At 40.2% G+C, this 26,622-nt stretch overlaps 1 protein-coding gene across 6 annotated transcripts in view; it reads right to left on the bottom strand.

The window, feature by feature from the left end:
• Positions 1-26,622, bottom strand: part of PCSK5 (proprotein convertase subtilisin/kexin type 5) — a 154,834-nt gene that overhangs the window by 18,690 nt on the left and 109,522 nt on the right. For all 6 annotated transcript variants that reach the window (XM_083403368.1, XM_083403373.1, XM_083403369.1 and 3 more), the window contains exons 9-12: positions 25,329-25,429; positions 9,571-9,674; positions 2,826-2,943; positions 561-770 (exon numbers count right to left, since the gene is read on the bottom strand). In XM_083403368.1, the coding sequence (XP_083259494.1) occupies positions 561-770; positions 2,826-2,943; positions 9,571-9,674; positions 25,329-25,429 (533 nt within the window). The remainder of the gene's footprint in view (positions 1-560; positions 771-2,825; positions 2,944-9,570; positions 9,675-25,328; positions 25,430-26,622) is intronic.

Raw genomic sequence — 26,622 nt, 5'->3', positions numbered from 1 at the left:
CCAACTGATTATGCTAAAGGATTCTTGGGCCACTTGTCCACTTCCCCCAGAAAACAACCTCATAAAAATCAGAGTTCATAAACTATCCAGTTAGACGCTCTTGATCAGCACCAGAACACAAGAAGGACAGACAAGATCAACAATGGAACTAAGGTTTATGATACTATCATGAGTGAAACACTCAGGCAGACACAACAGGGTGGAACATCCACTCTGGCATTATCCTTATTTTGGAAGGACAACTTTAACAGCATGTCATTAGCAGCTATTCCTCCATCAACCATCGTCTTGCAATATTGATCTTGTTTCACTTCCTCTGTATTCTGCAATGATCTCATCCCTCAAGGATTTGTCAAAATCTATTGTGCCCAACGCTAAAGATTACAGCCTTATTCTAGCCACTGTTGATATTAACAGTGGCAGCAGATCTCCAATTCCACTTCATTTTTTATTCTCTCCAAGACATATCTAAGCGGTTTCTCCAGTTGCCTTTATTTAAATTGGGTACACCCTGGACAGTCAACCCTTATTGGACTGAAAGCTGAATATGATTATTATACCTGTTAGCCAATAGTTGAGATTTTGTTCCAGAAGGAGAAGTCAAATAAATTGCCAGGTCACCTCTCCGGGGATGTGTGACAGTGATGCGCACAACGACATGTTCCAGGTAGATGACATGGTGATTGGCATTATCTGCGCAGCCTGTTGCTTTGTATATTGAACGGACACCATTATCTGGTCCATTACGAATATTATCTGGTCGTATTGTTCTGTTTCAAAGACACCAACATAGTCATGGTCTCCAGTGAATACTACAAATAATTTCTTATAAATCACTTTTATCCTTGAACTGTGTATTGAATTTTGGTGATACAGAAATAGGTTTAAGCAGGCCTTTTTTTTTACATGCCTGGGTAAGCTTAACATTCTATTCATTAGATGAAATCAATTATACCCTCACTTAAATAGTACTACAGGCTAAAAGATAAGCATCACCACAGTTAACAAGAAAGCCAATTAGTTTACAGAAGTTCCAGATTCCAGAAAACAATTTATATGATCTTTCATGTTTTTCTATTAAAAATTATTTGAGCTGTACGAGTAGCCTCTTCTGAAGGCACAAATGAGAGATGATACATTTAAGTCACAAGCCACCATACGTGTCCCTGAAGTCTGGTTCATACAACCGTGTTAACCAAATGATAACTTTCACACACAGCTTGATATTGTGAAGCAACTAAAGATACATGCACTATGATGTATGGTAGATTCCATATCATGTAAATCAGTAACTATCCTTGGAAGTGAGCTTGTCAAAAACAAAAGTTATAGCCAGGGCCACCAAAAAACAAGGCAGGCTTGGAGAGGTGAAGGGTAGAAACAGCAACCAACCCCAAGGTGTTAGAAGCTCTATACATTGTTAAACTGGTTTCTCTGCCAAATATGTTCTAGTTTACTTTTGGCCCAGGCTTTTATAAGCCTCCATGAGGCTGTCATTATAATTTGATTGGAATTATTAGATTTAGGCCTGATAAATACCACCTTAGACAGAAAAGTTGAGATAGGAAACCTGAGATCCAGACCACAAATAACTTTTGAATTATGGAAAGGGAGGACTGCAGCAGAATTATGTACAAAATTGCCATTGCTCATAATATCCTGGGGCATTGTATCTGTGTTTGCATGGAATGCATAGGGAGCACAATGCTGTGAAGAAACAGTCCACTGAGCCCCACAGGGACCTCGCTGTGTATGGGCACAGCACCCGTACAGTATTCATCAAAGTAACAAAGGATTTAATTAAAATAAAAAATCAGTCTGAATGGAAATTGCATAAACTGACATTCACAGAACAGCAGCACAAATATCCTTAATATATTTCTTTATTCAAAAAACACCTGGTATCATACCTGCTGCAGTCGTCCCTTTCCTTGTGTGAACTCAGTGAATGCATGTACAGAAGGGGGCAGGGATTTATGTTGCACCCATTTTCCTCTAGTCCTGACTTCCATGAATTCAACTGCAGGTCTCAGCAAAGCATGTGTATGGTACAGACTGCGCATGCATAGACCTCCCTGATCATATATCTAGAGCCGACATGGACTGGGAGTGAGAGCGTAGATCTTGGACCCAAACCCAGAAATGTTTGTGAGGTAGAAGTGTACTGAGTGCTGTCACTAGATGGATTCCTCTCAAACGTCTATATATTATTATTAAACACAAAGCATATTATATTAATGATATAATTTGTTATCTAGTATATCAAAGCTAACCAATAGATCCAGAACTACAAAAAAGAGGTTAGGGTCAACAATCAAACACATGGAAGAAAAGGAATGGCACGGCATGGTGCCTAAAATGTAAAAAGGTGCGTCTCCCAGGTGAGAATGTTCCACAGTTGGGGAACCGCAGCTGAGAAGGTATTTTCTCTGCATCTCTACCACCCAGAGGAGAAGCTAATTGCTGACTTGGCACTTGATCATATTGGCTTGTTGTGAGTCTCACAGGCTAACAAGGCCCTGGCCTAGGGACCATGATTTTTATAATATGGCAATATTTTCAATGACAATGTTGGCACTGAAATAATAATTAAAAATATGAATTATTATATATGTGCTTTGATTTGTAAAACACAAGCACAAAATTCAGTGATCTGCCAAGAATCTCAGAAATCTTCATATGCCCAGTAGGAAAAAAAATATGTTTGAGAACCATTGCCTTAGGATTATCATACAGAAAACCAAACAAATACAAGCTGCAATGTACAGCCACAGTAAATATATATGCATGCATATGTGTCAACAAACGTCTTCAACAAGCATTACTTGATTTGCCGATCTGTATTTTCAACACACACATGCTGTGGAGGAACTGTTGTCCACTTTTCTGCTTCTATCACCATGGCTTCAGCATCCATTAATCCAAATCCATATAGGTGGCTAACTGCAAAACATAAACAGAATTGTTTACAATTACAAAGTAATTCTATGCTCTTTCATAGAATACAACACACATTACTGCTACATTCCTCTTAATTCTCCTCCCTCGCCTAATTGCCAAGAACCATACTGCATATAGTTGCCAATCATACCTAAATTCATTGCTCAATTGTTAACTGGCGAAGTCAGATATGGGTCTGATTCACAGATACATGTGCAATCAATTTCCCCCATGTGATTGTAATGTAATTACAGAGTTTGTGGCAGCTGGAAAAATTGCAACTAAGATCACAGAAGTGACTGCCTGCAATCTTTGGATATCACCTGGTTCACATTAACATTTCTGTATGTGGCTGCATGCCGAGATAGTGTTTAAACAAAACTGTGGCTTGCAGAATGATAATTATAGAACGGCAATGTTTGCATCAACCAGACCTACACCTGAGATTCTATAATACCAGAAAGCAATAGAAAAATGCCTGGTGAAGCACGTGTGTGAACCAGATTATCTTTGAGTCTCTTTGGGCAGCACTGCCCCACCTTAGCTCATGCTTTTCCCAAGCTTTTAGAATGAAAGGATGGAATGTTATAAGGAGTAAAAGCCATAATCAGAATCCACAAACACCATGGTGCTCGCTACTGTGGAATTCTGAATATGATACAGCATAGACTATGGTATAGATTTATACTGTAAGCTCTTTTTCTCTTTATTAAATCTGAGTTTTGCTTATGTTAGCTGTATAATGTATCATGCACAGTTATCATGTGCTCTAGGACTCATAACTTTCAAGGCAATTCAGTAATCCTTACTGTTAATTTTAAGCATTTGTTGATGGAAATTATCTATTAAACCATGTTAGAATTGCATATGTAGTTGAGCTAGCACCCTGATTGCATCACACTCTTCAAGCTATGGGTAGAAAAAGCTACCTTCCTATTGGCAACTTGATTTTGAATGTATTTTATTTAATAAGTCTATCTTTTTACTCCTGAGAAAAAGATTACCGCCCAATGTTGTAGTACCCACATTAACTTCCCATGGCTGATAGACAGTACACTTAATGTTTCAGAACTTTATTTTTGAGATGAACAAAGAGTAGCATTAACATGTGCCCTGCCATTTTAAACAAAAATGCATACACACAAGTGATTTAGACCCCTGCCAGCCAAATCAAAACAGCCTCAGTGGTGCTATTACGGACGTCCATGTGCAGCCGTTCCAGACAGCTGATATTTGGCTGTCTGCGATGCTCACACTTCAAAGGCCCCAATCACATGGATTTGGCTAGCAGCTCCAGGTACTGAGACAGGCCCATCATTTTCACAGACTAAATAACAGCAATTTGGGAAATCATTACAGAGTTGATAAAACAGCTAATCCCCTACATCTTGACAAAAAAGATGTGCTTACTCATGTGACCACACCATTAAAACATTATCCATTTTTATATGTTTAAATTAGAATTGCTACTGTTGCTGAACCTGACATTATCAATTTCAGGAGCCTCTGGCAGTGCTATAAGACTCCTTTCAGGTAACATGTTAGAAATGCAATTGCATTAACAACTTCTTGGAAAGATAATGGGTGGGATATATACTTTTATTTATCACGAACTGCAAAATTCTACCTGAAAAGGCTGATGAAATACTGTCATTTCTGTGCCACCAAAGGCCACCGCGGCCTCTCTGCTGCTCTAAATACATGTCTTTATTATGTTCAGGTGTACTTTTACATCAATGTGAGTATTGTAGCAAGGGATCTCATTGTGAGCCAAGAAGCAAAGTGACCTGTGACTCACAAAAGCAGCGTAGAAGCATGCGGAAGGCAGACACCTGCTGATGCAGTTCTCAACTAGCTTGACTCTCCAAAAGAAGTAATTTTTTTAGACTGTTTAGGTATTGTAAACGAGGGAAATATCCACTTACTTTAAAGAATATTGGAACTGTGCAGTTCTGAAGCCTAGTTTTTCTCTAGACTACACAGAATGGTCCCCTGTGACAGTGATGTAGAGCTACATTTTGAAGTGAAGGAGCTCATCATGGCAGCTCCATCTGGACTCAGGCCACCCCAAGGGGAATTCACAGCTTCACCTCACCTCCATTATACAATTGTGCAATGAAGTATTGCCAGATTGCTAGCATGAAGTAGAAAAGGAAAATGCTATATGGCATCTGCTTGATTATTTCTCTCATTCTTTGACTTTTGCTATGTTCCTCTGCCATAAACAATCGTAAACCCTGAAAGCCTCACTTATACCTCACTTAGTTGCCAGAGCAAGGAAAGTCCCTCCATCTTTTTGGTGCTCCTGCATATGTCAGTGTTCCTGCTATGAAAAGAACTTCGTAATCTGTTCTCCATACCACCGGATATCAAGTATGGCACAAGGAGACTGGATACCCATATCTCCCTGCCTGAAATACTGGTGCTTTGCAGACCACAGACCTGCCACAGGGATATGGAGATGTCTGATTTGGAGAAAAAGCAGATCAGCTTCTTGCTCCCTCCCCCCATAAACTATGCCCTTGCCCCAACAAACCATTAATTAGTATATGTGCTAGCGTTGCTTCTCAGTAGAGTCCTGGAGGGTTACAGGATCTTTAGGAAACTTTGAAGATGTGCTGGGAGGTGTAACTCCAGTGGTTTTGACTATCTAGATAGTCTTTAATCCAAGAAGGGACCCTAGTCTTGCTTGGGTTATTCCTACACAAGGGATTCACTGAATCCCCATGGGATAACAGCTGTAATACTATGAATACCATTACTGCTAATTTATTTATTTGTATAACTTTTCTTCAGCAAAAGGGTTGCCAGAGTGGCACACAATATTAAAATTACACATAAAGCAGCTAAACACAAAACTGTCATCCTGGATAGATAATAAAAACTCAACCAATCAGCAGTTAAAATCAGCTAAAGTTATGTTGAAAAGTCTATGACCTCTAAACAAACAGGTCTTTGCCTGATGTAGAAAAGACTGCAGGTACCTGGGGCTGTGTGATGTCAACGGTGTGTGTGTGCACACACCACAGGGCATGTGGGGCATGTCATCACACCCCTGGCGTGCTGACATCCCTCGTGCATGTAGCAGAGTATGGTGTGTGCACATAGAGGGGCCTGGTGATGTTGTGTGAGTATGCCCCATGGCGTGTATGCCCAGCTGTGCTGTGCCTTGTGGGTGCCCGGCCCCCACATTTAAAATGTTGTGCGAACCACAGCAAGCAGGACCCCTGGGACCTAGCGCCTAGGGTTGTAAGCTATAGCAGATAGAGATCAATAGTTCTGAGGCCTACAAAGAAAGGACAGAAAAGGGATGTTCCCTTGTTTTTGCAAGAGTGAGCTTTTATTAATTATTCTAAAAGTTGTATGAGGTGAAGTAGCAGGTTGAAAAGGAGCCTTGCAGGACACGCTACAGTCTATTAAGCTTTCTGTTTCTATTAAAGCACACTATAAATAAGCAGTTAGAAAATAAAAAGGTAGTTTTCTGAGCTGAAAAAATGAATACATTTGAATTCATTTGGCTGATGGGAATTTAAAAACACTGTTTGCTAAATAGTCATAGTGAATACTAGCAGCCCATTCTCCAACATGCATAGCTGGAGCAAATATAAAGACACACACACACACACGCACGCACACACAGACACACACACATTTATCTCCCATTACTGTGGGGAGCAATGGGTGCATTTCTAGCTCTTTCCATCTGTTTTCTGGCTTAAAATCGGTAGGAGCAACGGCTCTGAGGCACAGCGTTGCCATGCAAGCAAGTTAATCAGCCCACTGAAAAGGCATGCTGACCCACTTTCAGGTGCCAGCTCTCATTGACTCTTTGTTGAGTTTGAGACTCCTTCAGGTTTTTGCTGTTTTACTCCTCTGATTTCCCTTTTCAAAAGAAAGGCATTCTTTCCTTTTCCCTACTTGCTTCTTATTCATTTTTTCACAGAAAAAGGCAGTTCTCCCGCATCCTGTGTTACAGTGAAATCCTAAACGTGTTTTCCCAGAAGTGTCCCACAGTGTTCTATAGAATCCCTAGGAAGGTGTAACCAAGAGTAATCATGTCTACTCAAAGTTAGTCCTACTGAATTCAATGGTGTTTACTCCAAGGCAGGTGGGGCTAGGATTGCAGCTTAAATCAGTTTTAGAAGCTTGCTTCCTTAATTTCTCAAATAAGCCTTAGTAAGAACATGTCATGGAAGAAATATGTTTCAGCCATCAAGAGAGTGATGGTACATTTCTACAAGAAACTCAGTCTGATCAGAGTAATTCGTTCTATGAAAAACAGGCATTTAATTGTTATTCTTGGCTGTAGTTGAGGACAATAGTGAAATATTAAACGAAATATTGCCATGTGCAATAGTAAAGTACCGATCCATTCTTGCCAACAGTAGTGTGCAATTCTCCCCCCTCTCACATTAAATTCAAAGTTGGATATTGTTATTTAATCTAAATCATTTGCTTTTCCTTGATCCAAAACTAACAAGAGGTTTAGAGAGAGCTACAGTTTTATTGGAACCATTGCTCAGCTTTCATTGCCAAACTAATTTACTTAAAACTATTCTTTTTATTTGGGTTAAAGTTGATTCCTCAATTCCACAGTGATGGGGACCATTTAGTTTTTCCCCTTTTTCCAAATCCAACATGAGGTTATAGAACAATTTTGTTAGGTCACATTCTGTTCTTGGTATCCCTTCATCTATGGCATTAATCAGGCAGTGGGGTGTGTGTGTGTGTGTGTGAACCCCACCCTAAAATATGGTTGACATATACCAGATGGCTCCCAAAAGCAGCCTAAAGTAAAAGACACAGGATTACTGCAAGTGCATATGAATATTGCAATGTTTCACATATATACATATTGACAAATACTGTAAAATACAATAGTTTTCATAAATTACTGCCACTATGGCAGAAAACATGACAAAAATAGTATTCTAGATATTAGCATGTATGAGCACATACAGAAAACAAAATGTGATGCAAAGAATTTGGTTGATTCCTGACAACCTATTTATTCATCCTGATATGTTTGCACGAAGTTTGCTTGGTTAGACAACATTGGCTGTTTTTTGAACATTCATTCTGATTTGTTTGCAGGGTTATATGATGCTGTGCTAAGCAATTGTTACTTCACTCTTTACAGTGCATTTTCCAGCCAATTCCCCTATTGCAAAAGGTCTGATTGGGTCCTTTTTTTGGGGGGGGGGGGGGTTGTTGTTCCAAGAACTCTAACTCAACTTTGTGCAATCTGAATCTGCCAGCATGTGAATGAATCCCACATGAAAATAGTGCCTCAATATCCCACATAATATGGCACAGTGTACTTTCCTCCGGCCCTACCATTTTATATATTTTTGTGCTTATGATACCGAGCCAAGATAGGGCACAGATGCAAAAATATGCCCAGAGAAAAGTAGCTGGCAAGTCTTGCCTGATGACATACATCTGGGGTGGGGAACCTCAGCCCTGGGGAGCAAATGTGGCCCTCGTGGCCTCTCTACCCAGCTCCCAGGACATTCCCTCAGCCATGTCTCTTCCCTGGGCCATTCCCCCAATTGGCCATGCTTTGCACCTTCGTGGCCTGTTTTTTGTGGGCTGGAATGTGTCCGGAAATGCCTGCTGCTTGCCTGGATAGAGGACGTTTGCATGGCTGGACTGTAGTCCACCAGGCAAAGGTAAGAGTCCCATCTATTTCTCCACCCACTTTTTTGCCTGACTTCACCCACCACTTGCATGCAGCCCATTTTAGTTTTATTGTTTTCAGGAACCAAAGGTGAAAGGGTCATGTTTCCTTCTTAAATTACTGCATATGCTTTTTTGTTTTTCAGAAATTAAATATCCATACAAATTGCATAAAAGAAATATCATATAAGCTTAGTAATATTGCATTGGCAAATATTTTCCCCAGGACTACCATTAAAAAAAACAAAACAACTTTCTGCAAATGTGGTAAATGATGTCATTTATTATTTTGGCACAATGGTGGCATACAGCTAATAGTTTACATCTTGAAGTTTGTTGGTGCACTTGAACTTGGAACTATGTGTTGGTTAGCTTCCTTTGTGCTAGAGATGGAGAACTTGTGGCTCTCCAGCAGTTGCTGGACTCCAACTCCCATCATTCCTGTCCATTGCCCGTGGTGGCCAGGGCTGAGGGCAGCTGGAGTCCACCATCTGGGCAGCCACAGGTTCCCTATCCCTGTTTTATACCATGATCCTAAATTTATAATATAGAAATATGTCTAACTGATTTCAAGGAACTTACTTCTAGGTAAGGGTTGTTTTGATCACTACTTTCAAAAAATCATAATGTTGTAAATACTATGCTAAACATCAGGCTTAAAAATCACATTTAGGCTTCCCAGCCTAAGAGTTAGCTGAAGAGCATTTTTGCCTCCAAAATCAACCTATATTAACTGTTCCAATCAGGTTTCCTCTAACTTGCATATGGCATAGCTACATGATACAAGTGGCTGGTAAAGCCACATGGAGGCAGACTTCCCAAACGTTTAACCTCATGGTCTTATTAATCAAAATAGAATAGCTCTAACTGGCAGGCAAAGCGTATGAGATTTTTCTCTTTTGGAAGGTGGAAAAAAGGGTTTGCAATGATGAATAGGAAGGGAATACTCACCCTTGTAACCAGCCCCATTGGTTTTCCAGTCATTAGCAATCAGATGCCCTGCCCGTGAAGTCCTTACAATGATATGCTGTATATCTCTCCATGTCAGTAGTCGACTAGGGAAAGACAGTGAACAGTCATTTTACAACAAAAAAATAAGAAAAGCCCAAGGAGGAGAGGGAGGGGGGGGGGGAGAGTGTCTCAAAGCAAAGAAGAGAAACCTTTCTCAAAGTATTCAAGCCAATATACAGCGTTAAAAGACTGCAATAAATTTCAATCTTCATAATTTTCAAGGCAGAAAAGTTTTTACAAGCATGAAGTGGTTCATAGTTACAGGAAGAACATCTGTCTATCATCTATCTATCATCTATCTATCATCTATCTATCTATCTATCTATCTATCTATTATCTATCTATCATCTATCTATCTATCTATCTATCTATATCATCTACCAGTGGTTCCTAAACTACTTTCCCCATCAACCACTTGCTGATGTCTTGGAGGACAACTTATTTAAACAATTTACAGAATGCTTAACTCTGTAGTGTCTAAATGGTAAGACTACTTATCTGTCCAAGAGCACTGAAATAATAGGCAACTTATGGTTGCTTTCAGGTATAACTGTGGTTTCTGTTAGCAATGGAATTGTGAGCAACTACTGCTAGTCTTGCTGCCCTTTTCCTATGCTGAGTCTGCTAATACATTTGAATTAGCAGCAATCAGTACAGTTCATGTCCAGGTTATCCTTGACTTTCATGTTAGTACATCAATGTGTCAATCACCCACAAAAAACCCCACAAGGATTGGGGGGGGGGAAATCCAGTCTCTAGAAGCTTCTGAGCAGTAAAAAGAAATGAAATAGTAATATGGATGAGATTAAGTTGTCAGGTAAAATAACCATCCAGTTCCCACAGATAATTCAAAAGGGTTTTTTGTCCAGCTCAATTTTGAACAGAACCCATATTCTTCCTACAACAGAATTAACCTATAGCACTGGGACAAATGCAGCTGTTGGACACTTTAAAATAAAACACATAAAGATTTTCTACTATACTTCACATGCAATTCCTCAATTTTTTTTAATAATAATGGTAATATTATATGCATTCCAATCCTACAACTAAACAATAAAATGTACCATAGAAGATTCAAATAATGCTTGATTTCACAAATATGGAAATTAAACAAAATAAAAGTAGGAAATGAAAGCTCAAGTACTCATCATTGCCTGCCAAATTTCTATCTATAACTGCTTGACTGTTTGTTGAAGCATAAATGCTCTCATGTTCCCACTAATACAAATAAAAGTGGCTTGGAAACATTCCCCAGATCATCAAACTTTCAAAAAGGTGGAACTGTGAATATTCTGGGAAGACACAAAAGGAGTATAACTTTATGCGCCTGCTCCTCAAACTACAGGGCTGAATTTGTAATTTTCCTAATCTGTTTTAATATATTCCAGACAACATGGTCTGACAAAGAGTTTAGCTTTTTGAAACATTGGATGTGTATGATATGTTATACATAGATATGTTATACAAAAGCAAGCATTGCCATTCGTTATTTTCTGCTGTAGATTAAATCTGTGAGATTTTCAAAATTCAACTTGGTCAGGAGAAATAAGTGCTTTGTGTTGCTGCTGAGGAGAGTGTGCCACTTCGCTTTTAGCTATATGCATACAATCAAGATGATAAACTTCAGATTCAGGGAACTAGAAACGAAAGTATGAGGAATTAATGCACATGCAAAAAGTAATGCAAACATTAAAGCCTTTGCGTAAAACTAGGATTCCCCTAGGCAACAAAAGGACATTGATTCCACCAGTTCTTCTACACTCATTGATGGGAGCTCCCACTCTGCCAGGTTCAGACTGGAAACAGAATGAGGCCATGAATATGCATACTAAGTTTATGATGTTAATAATTTCCAGGGAGATGTTGCAATAAAATACAGTGGTACCTCGGGTTAAGTACTTAATTCGTTCCGGAGGTCTGTTCTTAACCTGAAACTGTTCTTAACCTGAAGCACCACTTTAGTTAATGGGGCCTCCCACTGCTGCTGTGCCGGTGGCGTGCAATTTGTGTTCTCATCCTGAAGCAAAGTTCTTAACCCAAGGTGCTATTTTTGGGTTAGCGGAGTCTGTAACCTGAAGCTTCTGTAACTCAAGGTACCACTGTACATCGGAGATGCCACTTATTGCTTTAAATATATAAAATTATCTTTTGTTGCTAGAAACTAGCAACACAATTGCAAAAAAATAAAGCATAGGCCTCACTTTGACCAACAATGTTTATGTGTTCAAATGAAAGATTTTAATAAAATATTTTCTCTTTCCTATATGGTATTAAACCCGATCCAAACAATAATTTGTTATGTATTGAAGTTCTCACCCTGGCCACCAGGACTATTGTGTATATAGTTTTCACTCAGGTCCACGTCAGTTATTTTAGGCGGGAAACCCTGGGTTGTTGTTGCCACAATGTTGACAGCCGGCTGCCTATAAAAGCAGGCCGGCTGAGCTGTTTGCTGTTCAGTTCTGTTCCAGCTTACAAATAAAGAGCTGCTTTGGAGAAATCGCTGCGTCGTCTGCTATGTCTACCCGCTATTTAACATAATTTCCCTAGTGAATGCTCTTATTAAATATACCTGCAATGTGCCCAACACAAGGGGAGAAAAAACACTTATGGGAATGAGCTGGTTTGTGATCAAAGGATTTCCCCTCCTCTTTCCCTTTGACCAAAATAATCAAGAAATGAAAAACAAATCAATACTCTTGATTGCATAATGTAACTTCTCATTTGTATATGTGGCAATAAATCTGAACAAACATAATATGTGCAAACATTTTAAAATACAGTGTTCCAATTACCGTAGCTGCAAAAAGGCATGGATTAAAAAACTCTGAGCAAGACCACCCTGAACCAAATCTCACTACTGCCAACATAGATTGCATTTGGCAGTACAAAGCACAGAACAGAGACATATAACTTTTTCTTTTGGTGAACGTACAAAAGAGAGTCCTATTTTTCAAAAATTTCCACTGTGGTGGCCATTCTGTTTTGGTCCTTATTTAAGAACTGCTGTGTACAGCCAGGCTCCTCTAGCTTCTCCAGGGTCCCCCTTCTCACAGTGTGTACCTGAGTTGTTGTTAAGTCTTGCTGTCACTAGAGGACACTGTGGTGCCTACTAATCTCCTGCATACTCAACAGTCATGTTTTAAATTACTGTACCTAATATTAATTAACAAATACATTTTGATTAATTTCTCCAATGTTAACTACTTACTTACTATTTAAATTACTAGATATGCAACTTAAATTTTCTTAATTTAAATAACTCTATTTCACCCGACATTTGAAGTAGGCATGGGCAGCATATGAACTGAGGGCCCAGCTGTGCTGTGACCAATTTTCTAAAAATAAAAAATTGGGTTCTGGGTTTGCAAATTCAAGCATTTACCGTACTTTTTGCTGCTGTTCTTTTGAGAGTCTCCTGGATCAATCCTTCTCACCAGCTAGAGCTACTATGGCAATTCTTGGCCATGGAGATTCATGCATTTGTAACTTGGAGAGCTGATTATCGCAATGTGCTCCATGTGGGGCCACCCTTGCGCCTGGTCAGGAAGCTCCAGCTTGTGCAAAATGCTGCAGGTAAAGAGTTGGCGGGGACAGACAACCACCAGTGCTAAAAAATGTAACACCAGTGCTAAAAAAAATTCTATTGGCTAGCCCTATGTTGTCAGACCAGGTTCAAGGTTCTTGTATTCATTTAGTTTGTAATATATTGGGCTGTTTCAAATGCAGAACTAAATTAGAGTTTCTAGCACCATAGGAATGAGCCTCAGGCTCATGTGCTCCCCCTGTCTCATTCAGCACAGTCACAAGGCGGAGAATGGAGAAAGAGGCTTCTACTTTCAAATTTGGGATTACTCCCAAGTTACACCCAAACTGGGAAAACTGTGGTCAGTCGAAACTATTGTTTGTTAACAACCAGGATCATTATCCTGCATTCTGATGTAAAGGAGGACTCTAATTATTTGAAACACCTCTTGCACTGGAGCACTGGGTGTAGGGAATAAGAATCATAGAATCATAGACTTGGAAGTAATCCCAAGGGTCATCTAGGAATCTCAACTAGATCATAAATGACAGATGGCCACCCAACCTCTGCTTAAAAACCTCCAAGGAGGGAGAGTCCACCACCTCCTGAGGGAGACCGTTCCACTGTCAAACAGCTCTGACTGTCAGAAAGATTTTCTGAATGTTTAGTCGGAATCTCCTTTCTTGTAACTTGAAGCCATTGGTTCAAGTCCTACCCTCCAGAGCAGGAGAAAACAAGCTTGCTCCGTCTACCAAGTGACAGCCCTTGAGTTATTGGAAGATGGCTATTTATCTCCTCCTGTTTAAAGTAGGCAGGTGTTTGCTTACCTCCTCTCTTCCTATCTTGGGCTGCAGGTTCCTCTACATCATTTATCCTGTTATCACCAGGTTGGGCATCACTTTCCTTTTGGGTGAAGACCAGAGGCAAAGTAGGTGTTGAGTAGTTCAACCTTCTCTTTGTCACCAAATAGCCATCGTCTCCACACAATGGACCTGCCACTTAAAGATGACTTCCATATCTTCTCTCAGTCTCCTCTTTTCCAGGCTAAACATACCCACCTCCCTCAACCATTCCTCATAAAGCTTGGTTTCCAGACCCTTGATCATCTTGGTTGTCTTCCTCTGCACATGTTCCAGCTTGTCAATATGCTTCTTAAATTGTGGTGCTCAAAACTGGACACAATATTCCAGGTGTGGTCTGACCAAGGCAGAATAGAGTAGTACTACAGAGGTACCTTGGTGTACAACCATAATCTGTTCTGGAGGTTTGATTGTAAACCAAAACAGGTTGTAACCCAAAGTGTGCTTTCGCAAGTGGGGCCTCCCCCCCCCAAAGGGGTTGTAATCCAAAAATAATAATAAATGCATTGTAATCCAAAAAAAGGGACACGCATTTCCAGGTTTGACGTGGTTGTAATCCAAAACGGTTGCAAACCAAGGTACCACTGTATTGCTTCCCTTTGATCTGGACACTATACTTTTTTTAAAAAAAAAATATTATTAAGGGTTTTCTTGTTTTACAGAAGTAAGTGTAATGCCTCGTTGTTGTTTTTCCATGTAACATTTTTACAAATCCATTTCATTTGTTGAGGCATTAGGGGGAGAAGAAAAGAAAAAAGAAAGAGGGGGGTGGAGAGAGGGGAAATGGAAGGGGTTGGGGTTGGGTGGCGGTGTTTCTATTGTGTTTAATGTATGTAGAGTTTGGGGTCAGCGTTGTTTGTGTTGTTCGTTTGTGTTCCTTTGGTGGTGAGAGAGGTTGGGGTTGGCCTAGGGTGTGATTGGCTGTGGTGATCTTTGTTTTCGTATGTGAGTGAGGTGGGTGGGTGTTTTGGATCAGGTTAGCCATATTGATTTGTATGCTGTTAGTGGATTATTGTCATTGTCCTGTTGGGCTGTGTATATAATAAAGGGGAGCCATACCGGGGTGAAGGCGTCTTCTTCTGTTTGTCCCCGTGTCAGTTTCAGTTTATTAGTTAATTTTTCTAGTAGGGCTGTTTCCCATACTATTTGGTACCATTGGTCCATACTTACTCCTGACAGGTCTCTATCTGGACACTCTACTTCTGTTGATGCAGCCTAGAATAGCATTAGCCTTTTTTTTGCTGCTGCATCACACTGTTGTCTCATGTTAAGCTTAGGGTCTACCAAGACCCCTAGATCATTTTCACATGTACTGGCTAGCAAGCCAGGTGCCCCCCATCCTATATTTGTGCACCTGGTTCTTCCTGTCTAAGTGCAGAAGCTCACATTTGTCCCTACTGAAATTCATTTTGTTAGCTTGGGCCCAGTTCTCCAATCTGTTACAGACATACTGAATTCTGATTCTGCCTTCTATGGAATTAGCTACTGTATTTTTTGCTCTATAAGACTCACTTTTTCCCTCCTAAAAAGTAAGGGGAAATGTGTGTGCGTCTTATGGAGCGAATGCAGGCTGTGCAGCTATCCCAGAAGCCAGAACAGTAAGAGGGATTGCTGCTTTCACTGCGCAGCGATCCCTCTTGCTGTTCTGGCTTCTGAGATTCAGAATATTTTTTTTTTCTTGTTTTCCTCCTCCAAAAACTAGGTGCGTCTTATACTCCTTGGGTTCGGTCGGTCAACCAGCTACAAATCCACCTAACAGTTGCCTCGTTCAACCCACATTTTACCAGTTTCTCCACAAGAATATCATGGGGGACTTTGATAAAAGCTTTACTGAAATCAAGATACACTACATCCGTAGCATTTCTCTGATCCAGAAAAAAGGAATTAATGAACTTCAGTTTGATTGAATTTGCAGGCTGAATATATGGACTCTCAGAACGTAACTCTCCACACAAGTCATTGCCCAGCATATATGGAGCATGGGGCAAACCCAAAGTACCGAAGCTACTCCTGGCCCTGGGTTACATTTTCACTGAGCACGGTAGCTGCCTTAGAAGAAAAGGGATCTGTTAATTTCAAACACAGATGTAGAGTGTTGTTTGCCAATGCTGTTTCCCTTCTATGTGTGAGCCTCAGGACAACTGGCCCTTTAACACCACCGCGACTCAGACATGATTTTCAGAGTTGCTTCACGTGTTGCTTTTTCTGACTCAGAATTATGTGGTATGTGCAGGGATAGCCCCCCCTTAAAGGTATGTAGAATAAACTAGATGCAGGGTTTTTGTTCAGTTCTGGCACCTTTTTTTCTAGAAAAATAGCACTTTTTCTAGAAAGATGCAAAATATATCAAAGTTGCATCCTTTCCTAGGCGAATCACTGACTGAGAGAAAAAACTCATTAATCTTAATTGATTCAGCACTCATTTAACCTCCCAAGAGATAGTTGTTAACCTCTTGTTAAGCCTCTTGAAAGCTGAAAAAAATAATGTATTAGCAAGACTAATAACCAATACTGATAGATAACTGGCCACATTTCAAAAACCAAACTATCTTTTTACCAGAAAAGAATCCCCAAATGGCTCACCAGCATTTGCTTACTGCTTTTGGATTGTGCACTCCAGAATGTTTAGCATTAATAAAAATGAGCAAGGGGTGTTGGGTGGGTGGGTGTGAAATAGGGACCCATCAGCCCAAAAACAAATGGCAAATCTTCCTCATGTGATGCTCACAAGGAGTTGCCCTCACTCTTCATGATGTCCCCAAAGGATTTATAAAGATAGTAAATTTGAAAAACTAGAAGTGGAAAATATATATAATTAGCTCAATTCTGTTCTAAACAATGTCTAGAGAAAGTGTGCACAGCCCCACCTTACTGGAGAACATGGCTGATTGCCTTTAACATTTACTGTTCATTTGCGTAATGTGGCATACGCCTGCTGTGCTACTTTACATAAAATTTTCATGCTTTGTTTTATTAAGTATTTTTATTTTGTAATTTCATATTTTTATGTGTAAACCAGATTGTGTTTGAGTTTATCATAAAAAGGAAGAATATAGATGACGAAGTCCTTCAAGTAATCTGGTCCAAAACAATATAGGGATTTAAAAGCTAAAACCAGAACTTGAAATTGAGCCCCAAACCTCACTGGTAAGTAGTGCAACTGTTTCAGTAATGGTGTCATATGGTCCAAACTCATTATTTGCACCAATAACCAGGGAGCTGCATTCTGTGCCAGTTGAAATTCCCAACTCCACATGGAGCACATTGCAGTAGTCTAGTCTAGACGCACTATTCCATGACGAACTGAGGCCAAATCACCTGTCTCTAGATAGTGCTGCAGCTAGCGTATCACTCTAAACCTGTAAAAGGTGCTCCAATTGCCTCCCCCCCCCCCAAGTTAAGGAATTGTGTCTAACACTTGCAACTGCAAAATGATGCCTTGGACCAAAAAAGGGTTCATAGACTGAGGTCTCAGGATGTATACCCAACAGAGAATATCCTCAGATCTCAATTTTCACCTTCAAAGGATTCTTTTGCATGGTGAAATGGAGTGGGGGAGATAATTTTTGTTCTCTTTTGAAAGAACGGGGGGGGGGGGGGGGAGGAATGGGTAATTTCTTTCAAAGGAAAGGAAGGGGGCAGAAGAATAAAGAGTTCTTTGCTTTCACCCTATCCTCTGAATTATTCATAGGTCCCTATTTGTGCAAACTTAATAGGCTCAGTTACTTGACCAAAGGGCTCAATTACTTGGGAATAGCAGCAACAACCAGTTCATCTTGTTTAGAGGGTCACACATTCAGACTAGAGACAGTGCATTAAATGGGCAGGTTCAAAAATGAATCCTTAGGCTGCTGGTGTCATCTATCCTAAGGAGAGATGTTTTTGTACAAGCATGTCAGCAGCAGAATATGAAGGTACACGTGGTTTTAAAAGGGCTGGGATAAGCAGACTATTTCCAAATGCCACCATGAAAAAACAACAAAGCAGAATATTAAAAATGTGGGAGCTATTCAGTCAAATCTAACAATGAATGTTTTTTGCTAGTTAGCATGTGAAGCGGTTAAGACCATAGAGTTGTATTGCTAATAGGCTGACTCAGACCATAGAAACATAAATGGTAGAAAAGGCTCTATGTGATAATATTTCCCCTCCTCTTCCGGGAGGAAAGAAGCACCAATAAGTATTTCCTGTTTCTTCCTTCCCCCACACTCTCTCTTCAGCCAGCCAAAAAGGAGGGTGTGCCTCCAATTGCTCTAGCATCAGGCACATGCCTGAAGCTGTTTTTGCACAAATATTTTACCTTCAGTTACTTTGAATGCAATTACTGCTAAATACAAATACTCAACTGTGAGTAAACGATATGTTTTAAACTTACATTTCAGTTTGCAGCATGTTTCTTTGATAAATGGGGTAATAAAGGGGAGATCAGCCTAACAGCTAGTTCTTATGCTTCTAATTAAACTGCCTAAGGTGGGATTTAAACTCTGCTCGGCTCCACACTTTTAACCACAAGTGGTAAGGGGAATAAAATATAGTTAATTATATCCCCTCACCTACCTAAAACGAAGTGTGAAGCATTTGGCAGAAGATGTAGAATGCAAGGGGAGCTGAGCAGACTGAGTACAAGTGCTTTTGCATCAATGCCCATAAGCAACACCCAGATCCAAAAAGTAGACTCAGAAGCAAGTCCTATTGTATTCAATGGAGATTACTCCATTGAAAATGTTATGTACTGAAGTTCTCACCCTGGGCCAGCAGGGGGATACTGTAGATAGTTATGCAAATAAGGGATCGAAAGTGACATTCAGTGATTGGATAGTTTTAGAAAATTGTTACAGTTACATGGTACTGGAGCTCTATATAAGCAGGCTGACTGAGCCCTTCAGTTCAGTTCTGTTCTGGCCTCTGAATAAACAAGAGCTGTTTGAAGAATTGCTGTGTCATCTGATATGTTGACCTACAATTTAACAGAAAATATAGAGGAATCAAGAACAACATTTTTGAACGGAATGCTCCTTCTCTGCTTCCAGCAGCAGATGGCATGGCAGGGCACTGTTGCACAGCTGACCTCTAGTGGGTTGCTGCTGCTTACAAAAAAGTAGAGGCATGAGGTAGTGGCAAGGCTGGTGCAGTACACCTGTGGAGTCAGTCTGGCATTCCTCCACCTCTACCTCCGGTTAAGCAGCAACTATTTGACCAACAAGGGGTCAGGTGAGTGGAGGTGCCCCACCATGCTTTCTACTCTGTTATTCCTGCTGAAAATAAAAGAAAGTATACTGGGCTGTTACCTCATGGTTTGCAGTGAAGCAGGTGGAATAAAATCAACAAGAGGGTTTTTTCTAAAGTATGCTATACTGAAGTCACAGAACAATCCCATACATGCCTATTTAAAAGTGAGTTTAATGAGACTTGTTCCGAGGTGAGTTTGTATAGGATTACAGCCTTAGACATCAATCCAATGCACATTAACCTGGCAGTAAGCTCACTGAACACAGTGGGAGTTCTTCTGAGTAAACATGCATCAGATAGTGAGGTAAGAGACTTTCCAAGTATTATATAACAATAGAATTTTACATTTTTGCCAAAGCTAATTTTATTCACATCTTTGAACCCTTCTATGTTGCAACCCCTCTGCTGTCCAATGAATTAATTTGCCAGTAGACCACTAAGAAAAAAAGAAATTAATAAACACTTGTATTCCAAGACATTCCCCTCTACAGTTTCCACAAAACTCCACCCCAAAAGGTCATAAACAGAACATAACACAGCTGCCTGGCTGTTCCACAAATTACCCATCACTCAGAGGCTAACCCAAACAACTTCCAGTATTTTGTGCAGCTTAAGATAAATCCAAATCCAGTGATTCATCCAAAATTCACATTCTAATTTAAAGAACATTAGGAATATAATTTACAGCTGAGAGAGCAACAAATTCTTCATACTCTATGGAGAATTAATACAACTGTGTGCCTTCCAATTTCTTAAGACTTCAAAGAACGTTGTCCTTAAGCCATAGTTCATTGATAGTACAGATAAGCAACAATTTCCCACATTTTTCCATTATCCCCAGACATTATACTTCAGCATGTATACTAGGAGTGGGAAACCAAATATGCCCCCTCCAGGCTGCTCCCCACTCCATGACCCTGCTGACTTTCCACCCTCTTGTTTTTGCCTGGCTGGAATGAGCCATTGAGCTCTGGTGTCTTTTGGTTGTCTGCATGGAGGAGAAAGGCAGCATTTGCACTTGTTGCCGTGCCCACTTCCGCTTCTGCCTCCACCCAGCACTGCCATCTGGCCTCAGGGTGGAAAAGGATCAGCACCCTTTATATATACCATAACATTCTGTCTGAGAAAATCAGTCACATTGGATTAGGTGTGGTGACAACATTTGAACTAAATCAGGGCTGTACAATAGAGTAACAGAATTGGATGCAAAAATTGTTCCAATGTAATGTTCTAATTTACTGGGCTATGTAACACACTGTTCTTCTTTGGTTTGCATGTGAGTTGTCTGTTCATGTTTGGTGATGCACACACCTGCTGCTAATTATGTAAGTCCTGGTTGTATATTCAGGTATCAGCATTGCATCTTATCAGATATGAAGGCTGACGAAGGGATAAATATTGGTGTGTGCCTTGCTTTTGCCCTGCAGTTGCCAAAACCAAGTAGTTTACCCACTGGCTATCTTAGCTCTGTTTTGTACATATTCTTGAATACAATTTAAAGGAAAAAGAGTGAAAAGTGCCACTCAATTTGATCTTTGGTGTATGCTCCAAATGAGCATGTCCAAAATGAATGAAGGTACTCAAAGCATCAGCCACTGCTTTCGGCATCAACCTCTCCCTCCTCTTGCCTCCCCAAGGCCCACTTATCTGGGGCTGGAGAAGGGGAAGGAGCAGATGTAGCAGCAAGCACTCCAGTTCCACAGCAAAGCATTACTTCCCACTGAGGAAGGGACTGGAACTACAAGCCCCACCAGTTTCCATGTCAGTTGCGAGGGCAAGGGAAGAACTCAGTGGGTACTCAAGGTGTATCTATTGGGAGATATTCACAGTCTGCTTGCAAAACGCTATAAACAGGCCATGCTTGACCTATACCTACTTTGAAGAAGTCAAACAAGGAAACATACTTCGATTTCTTGAGAGATTCCCTGCAGATAGTACTTTAATAGCCCTGGTGTGAATTTTCAAAACATTTATGGAGCATTTGGCTGCCTCTACTCCTATTTATTTTCTCAAATAATGGTCTAAAATATATGAGATCATGTTTAACATTAGTTGCAACACTGCTGGGATTCATCCATCAGTATTATGAATTATACTGGATTATATCCATCAGTATTATGAATTCCCATCCGGAATGTTTACATGACGAAGCTCAGTTATTACTACATTGAGTTCTAGAAATATAATGCAAGTTATAGTTACTGACAGCGGGAAAGCTCTTAGTGTATATAAAAATTTCCATATCAAAGTCTAATCAAACAACAGTTGTAAAAAAAAAAAGTTGTAAGGCTTTTCGGGGGGGGGGGGGGGAGAGCTTCCTACTGATGAATTTTTCCTTTGGTTGTTTGCTGAATAGTAGTCTAGACAGTGAACTCTCTCCCACATTAGGAAGAAAACATTCAAAGAATTGAATCCAGACTGGATTGTGTGGAAAGACCCTGATTCATCCCTCAGCGCTACAGCTTTTGTCATCAGTTAATATGAAAAAACACACTCTTAAACTTAAAAAACAAAATCATATTACACCACTGCCAGGACTCAGCCAGACTTGCAGATCTTTAGGACATGTACTTGGACCTAGAATCTGGGGTGACTATCAGGAACAAAGACATGTGGATGAGGCCTATATATCAGCTTCCTAACAAGAGACTTTCAGGCTGTGGTATTCAACAAAGTTTTATTCACAGTAGTGTCAATGAAATTAATGAACCTGTCATGTTCTTTTATCTCAGTGGGTCTACTCTGAGTAAAACTTTATTGAATACCACCCAGTCAACCAAATATTTTTGTTTAGGACTTAGGAAAAAAACCAGCATGATGCCAGACAAAGTATTGTGTGAAATACAACTGGCATTTTTCTGGATTTATAACAAGTGGGTAATTATTGTAAACAGGGGTGAAAATAGGCCGTATTTCATTTGGGTTATTGCCAACACAGGTCCGTATAGTAAAAGCTATGGTTTTCCCAGTAGTGATGTATGGAAGTGAGAGCTGGACCATAAAGAAGGCTGAGCGCCGAAGAATTGACGCTTTTGAATTATGATGCTGGAGGAGACTCTTGAGAGTCCCATGGACTGCAAGAAGATCAAACGCATCCATTCTGAAGGAAATCAGCCCTGAGTGCTCACTGGAAGGACAGATCGTGAAGCTGAGGCTCCAATACTTTGGCCACCTCATGAGAAGAGAAGACTCACTGGAAAAGACCCTGATGTTGGGAAAGATGGAGGGCACAAGGAGAAGGGGATGACAGAGGATGAGATGGTTAGACAGTGTTCTCGAAGGTACCAGCATGAGTTTGACCAAACTGCGGGTGGCAGTGGAAGACAGGAGTGCCTGGCGTGCTCTGGTCCATGGGGTCACGAAGAGTCGGACACGACTGAACGACTAAACAACAACAACATCTGGGTTAAAGACTCAGTTTGCCGCTCCCCACCACACAGACACACACAAAGAGGCTGGAAGCCTTAATGGCGCCCCCTGGAGGCTTCAGCTGGGACAAAAAACCTCCCATAGCTATGGTTCAGGTGTAAGCATCTAAATAATCCCAGAACAAGGTTTAATTTTGATCAAGTTCAGGCTGTATTTCTAAGTTAGATAAGTTTGATTTATCATTTACAGGTGCTGCCTTGTTGACAGAAGAAATGCAGTTTTCTTCATCTAAGGCAGGTATCTTCCACATTTAACCCCAACCCAAATATGCATTTGGGTACCCATTTTGTAATCTTTTAAAGGTAAAGGTAAAGGGACCCCTGACCATTAGGTCCAGTCGTGGCCGACTCTGGGGTTGCGGCGCTCATCTCTCTTTACTGGCTGAGGGAGCCGGCGTACAGCTTCCAGGACATGTGGCCAGCATGACTAATTCACTTCTGGCGAACCAGAGCAGCGCACGGAAACGCCGTTTACCTTCCCGCCGGAGTGGTACCTATTGATCTACTTACACTTTGACATGATTTTGAACTGCTTTAATCAATAGTAATTTCTGTGTTAATTGTGCACAGGGCTGAGCCTATGGACTTATTCTGTCTTCCTGTGTTTATTACGCTTCTCCTAGGCTCAGCCCTGTGCACAAGTAACACAGATATTGCTAGCATTCCATACCTCAATACAGTGGTACCTTGAGTTAAGAACTTAATTCGTTCTGGAGGTACATTCTTAACCTGAAACTGTTCTTAACCTGAGGTACCACTTTAGCTAATGGGGAATCCTGATGCCGCTGCTGCACGATTTCTGTTCTCAACCTGAAGCAAAGTTCTTAACCCGATATAATATTTCTGGGTTAGCAGAGTCTGTAACCTGAAGCGTCTGTAACCCGAGGTACTACTGTAATATCCTCCTATATCGACCCCACAGCCTTTCCTTTAGCACTTAGGAATTGAGGTTGCCACACACCTGCTTAGCCTGTCAGCATTTTGGACCTCTGTTTTGGCAGAGGGAGGGAGCTAACCGTTTTGTTGCCTATTCATGCCTTACTGTGCTCCTGAGGTAAGTACCAAACGTTATGGGGCTTTCCCTACAGCTGTTTCCTCCTCCTCCGCTTCTCCCTTTCTCAGCCTCAAGCCTACGGCCGCATCTCAACGTTTGTTTTCCGCAGTATGCTGGGAGAAGAGGCCTCCCCTTCAGCCTGGTCTTGGCTGTTACTAGAGAAGTGTTCTGCAAATACTAACACCGGCAAGAGCCAATTGTTCCTTCCTCCTCACACATATTAATGTGATGGATTTCAGACCCTTGGTAACACAGATTTATGGGTTGGGTGGTCTCATATTTTGATAGTTTCAGATATTACAGTAATTTGCTTCACTTTTCAAACAATCAGAGGCAATTTCAATTCATTAAATAAGTAATCATATATTTTTTTGTGTGTGTATGCATGTTTTACAACAAAGATTAAGATGTGACAAGAAAAGTCATTTGCAGATATTATTGCTGTATTAACTTTTTTCCAAGTACTGTATTGGTAACAATCTAATTATAACAAAGCACTGATTTACTTAAGACAGTATCAGCTTTTCAATTACCATCTCTTATTGTCCCTTATTCAAATTCTTATGTCTTTTTTATAATACCGTACTCATGCCCTGTAAATTCAGCAATAGCAATTTGACAAGTGCTAGATGTTGGCTCAAAATTATGTTTCCAGTCTTGTGAAACCAACAAAAAGGAAGTTTGCCTGGTGCCTTCATTATACATGTTTAGGCACCAGGCAAAAACATTCATTTTTAACCAGGCCTTTGGTTGATTTGATTGACATCCTATGCCCTTTTAAAATGTGGGGGTTTTTTTTGGGGGGGGGTTATTGGGTTGTTTTTATTTTTATTATGTATTTTGTGGTTTTATATTTTGATTTTATTCTGTGAACCGCCCTTAGACCTCTGGGTATAAGTATATAAATTAAATAAACAACAACAAAACAAGCTAAAGCAGGTTTTTCAATTTTATGGTTAATTTTAACTACTTTTATGCTATACCCCTTTAGAATTCCTCCTGTACTCCTATTGTACACTGCTTAAAAACTGTGGCTTAAAATAATATTTAAAATAAATGCAAGCAAGTACAATTGGTTATAAGTGATATGTTGCAGCCAAACAGTAACATTTGTAGTAGAGACATTGAATGGTATCTAAGTCATTCCCAGAATAGACTCAATGGACGTCACACCTAATCTGTCCAATTGATTTCAGTGAGACTACTCTACTTAAGTCTGGATACAAACCAATATTCTCAGAAACTAGCTATAATTCTCATTCATGCACACAAATATGGTCCCACATCTGGCTTTATTTTGTAAGAAACCGAGGATAGTAACTATAAAAGCTGATTGTATGTGCCACTTGCATATTTTTGGTTCACAGGCCTGAAACACTGATCTATGATAAACCACTAAGCAGTGGCTAAATATAAACTAACTTTAAGCAAGTGAGAATCTACTAGAATATAACTACAGTCCAAATCCATCTTGATGTGGAGGCATATGCCTACATGTCTTAATTTCCCCCCAAATATCTCGAATTAAACACAGCAAAAAAGCCAAAAATGTGCAAAGGCTAATGTCTTAATGACTGTTCATATCACTCAAATCTTACTTTGCTTCCAGAGCCAGTGCAATGATTCCTGCAGCCATAGGTGCCGATGCTGATGTTCCCGTGTGGCTGTCTGTGCAACGCTGCCTCAAGTCTGTGGTGATCTGGGGAAAAGGAGAGTATGTAATTGATGGCATGGTTTATTCATTTATTTTTTTATTCCTTAGTTTTATATACTGCCCTTCGTCAAAAGATCTCAGGGCGGTTCACAAGATTGTAGGAATCAAAAACATGTTTCAGTTTCAAAAGTTTCAAAAATATGTTTCAAATGACTTATGAGCATGTGAAATATATTTAATTACTGACTGGGAAGAATTTTGTTTAATTTTTTTAAAAAAACAGTCTTTGGTTTGAATTCTTTAAAGCAAGAGGATAAGCTAGCTGCCTTCCAGAACAACAATGAAATTTCAAGCAACAGGTGAAATTGAAAGTTATTAAAATAATGGGTTTTATTACTGAGTTCTATCAGTTCATTAATTTTCAATATTCTATGCTAACATTGCATGAAAAATTAAACTCCACCCTGCTTAAGTTTTGTATCTGTCAAAAAATGAACTGAAGATCATTATTGCTTGCACCATCAGTTGCTACAGAAAAGAAAGTTACCAAAACATAGGGTGTGGGGAGTAAAGCAGTCCACACTAGGTGTGGATATAAGCTGCTTGGAGAAAGGTTGGCTGCTGTGCCTTGGCTATTCAAGTAGACATAATGATCCTCAGGAATATAATAGCCTGAGGGAACAATGTACAAAGCTGCTAAAACAATAATGTGGAATGCCGATTGAAAAGATAAATGCAATTGCCAGTAGAAAAGTTAACAGGCAGCCAAGAAGGTGACATACAATAGGAACTGAGTTATGTATGTGCTAAAAAAAGGCTGGAAGTCAAAATAACAATATGCAGGGAAGAAAATTATGTGAAAATAAAATTCTTACTTTCTCAACAGTTGTCAGGAATAAAACAAGTACCCCATGCCAAGTCTAATACTACTGCATTCAGGTGCACTCAAGAAATAATGACAATACAGTGGTACCTCGGGTTACATACACTTCAGGTTACAGAAGTTCAGGTTACAGACTCCGCTAACCCAGAAATAGTACCTTGGGGTAAGAACGTTGCTCGGTCCCTGCTCCTGCCAACCTAGCAGTTCGAAAGCATGTCAAAGTGCAAGTAGATAAATAGGTACCACTCCAGCGGGAAGTTAAATGGTGTTTCCGTGTGCTGCTCTGGTTCGCCAGAAGCGGCTTGGTCCTGCTGGCCATATGACCTGGAAGCTGTACGCCGACTCCCTCGGCCAA

This window comes from Podarcis tiliguerta (genome assembly GCF_965153285.1).
Source record: "Podarcis tiliguerta genome assembly, chromosome: 11".
Taxonomy (NCBI): domain Eukaryota; kingdom Metazoa; phylum Chordata; class Lepidosauria; order Squamata; family Lacertidae; genus Podarcis; species Podarcis tiliguerta.
Note: the sequence above shows the minus strand (reverse complement) of the source record. Positions and strands in the feature narration are given on the sequence as shown.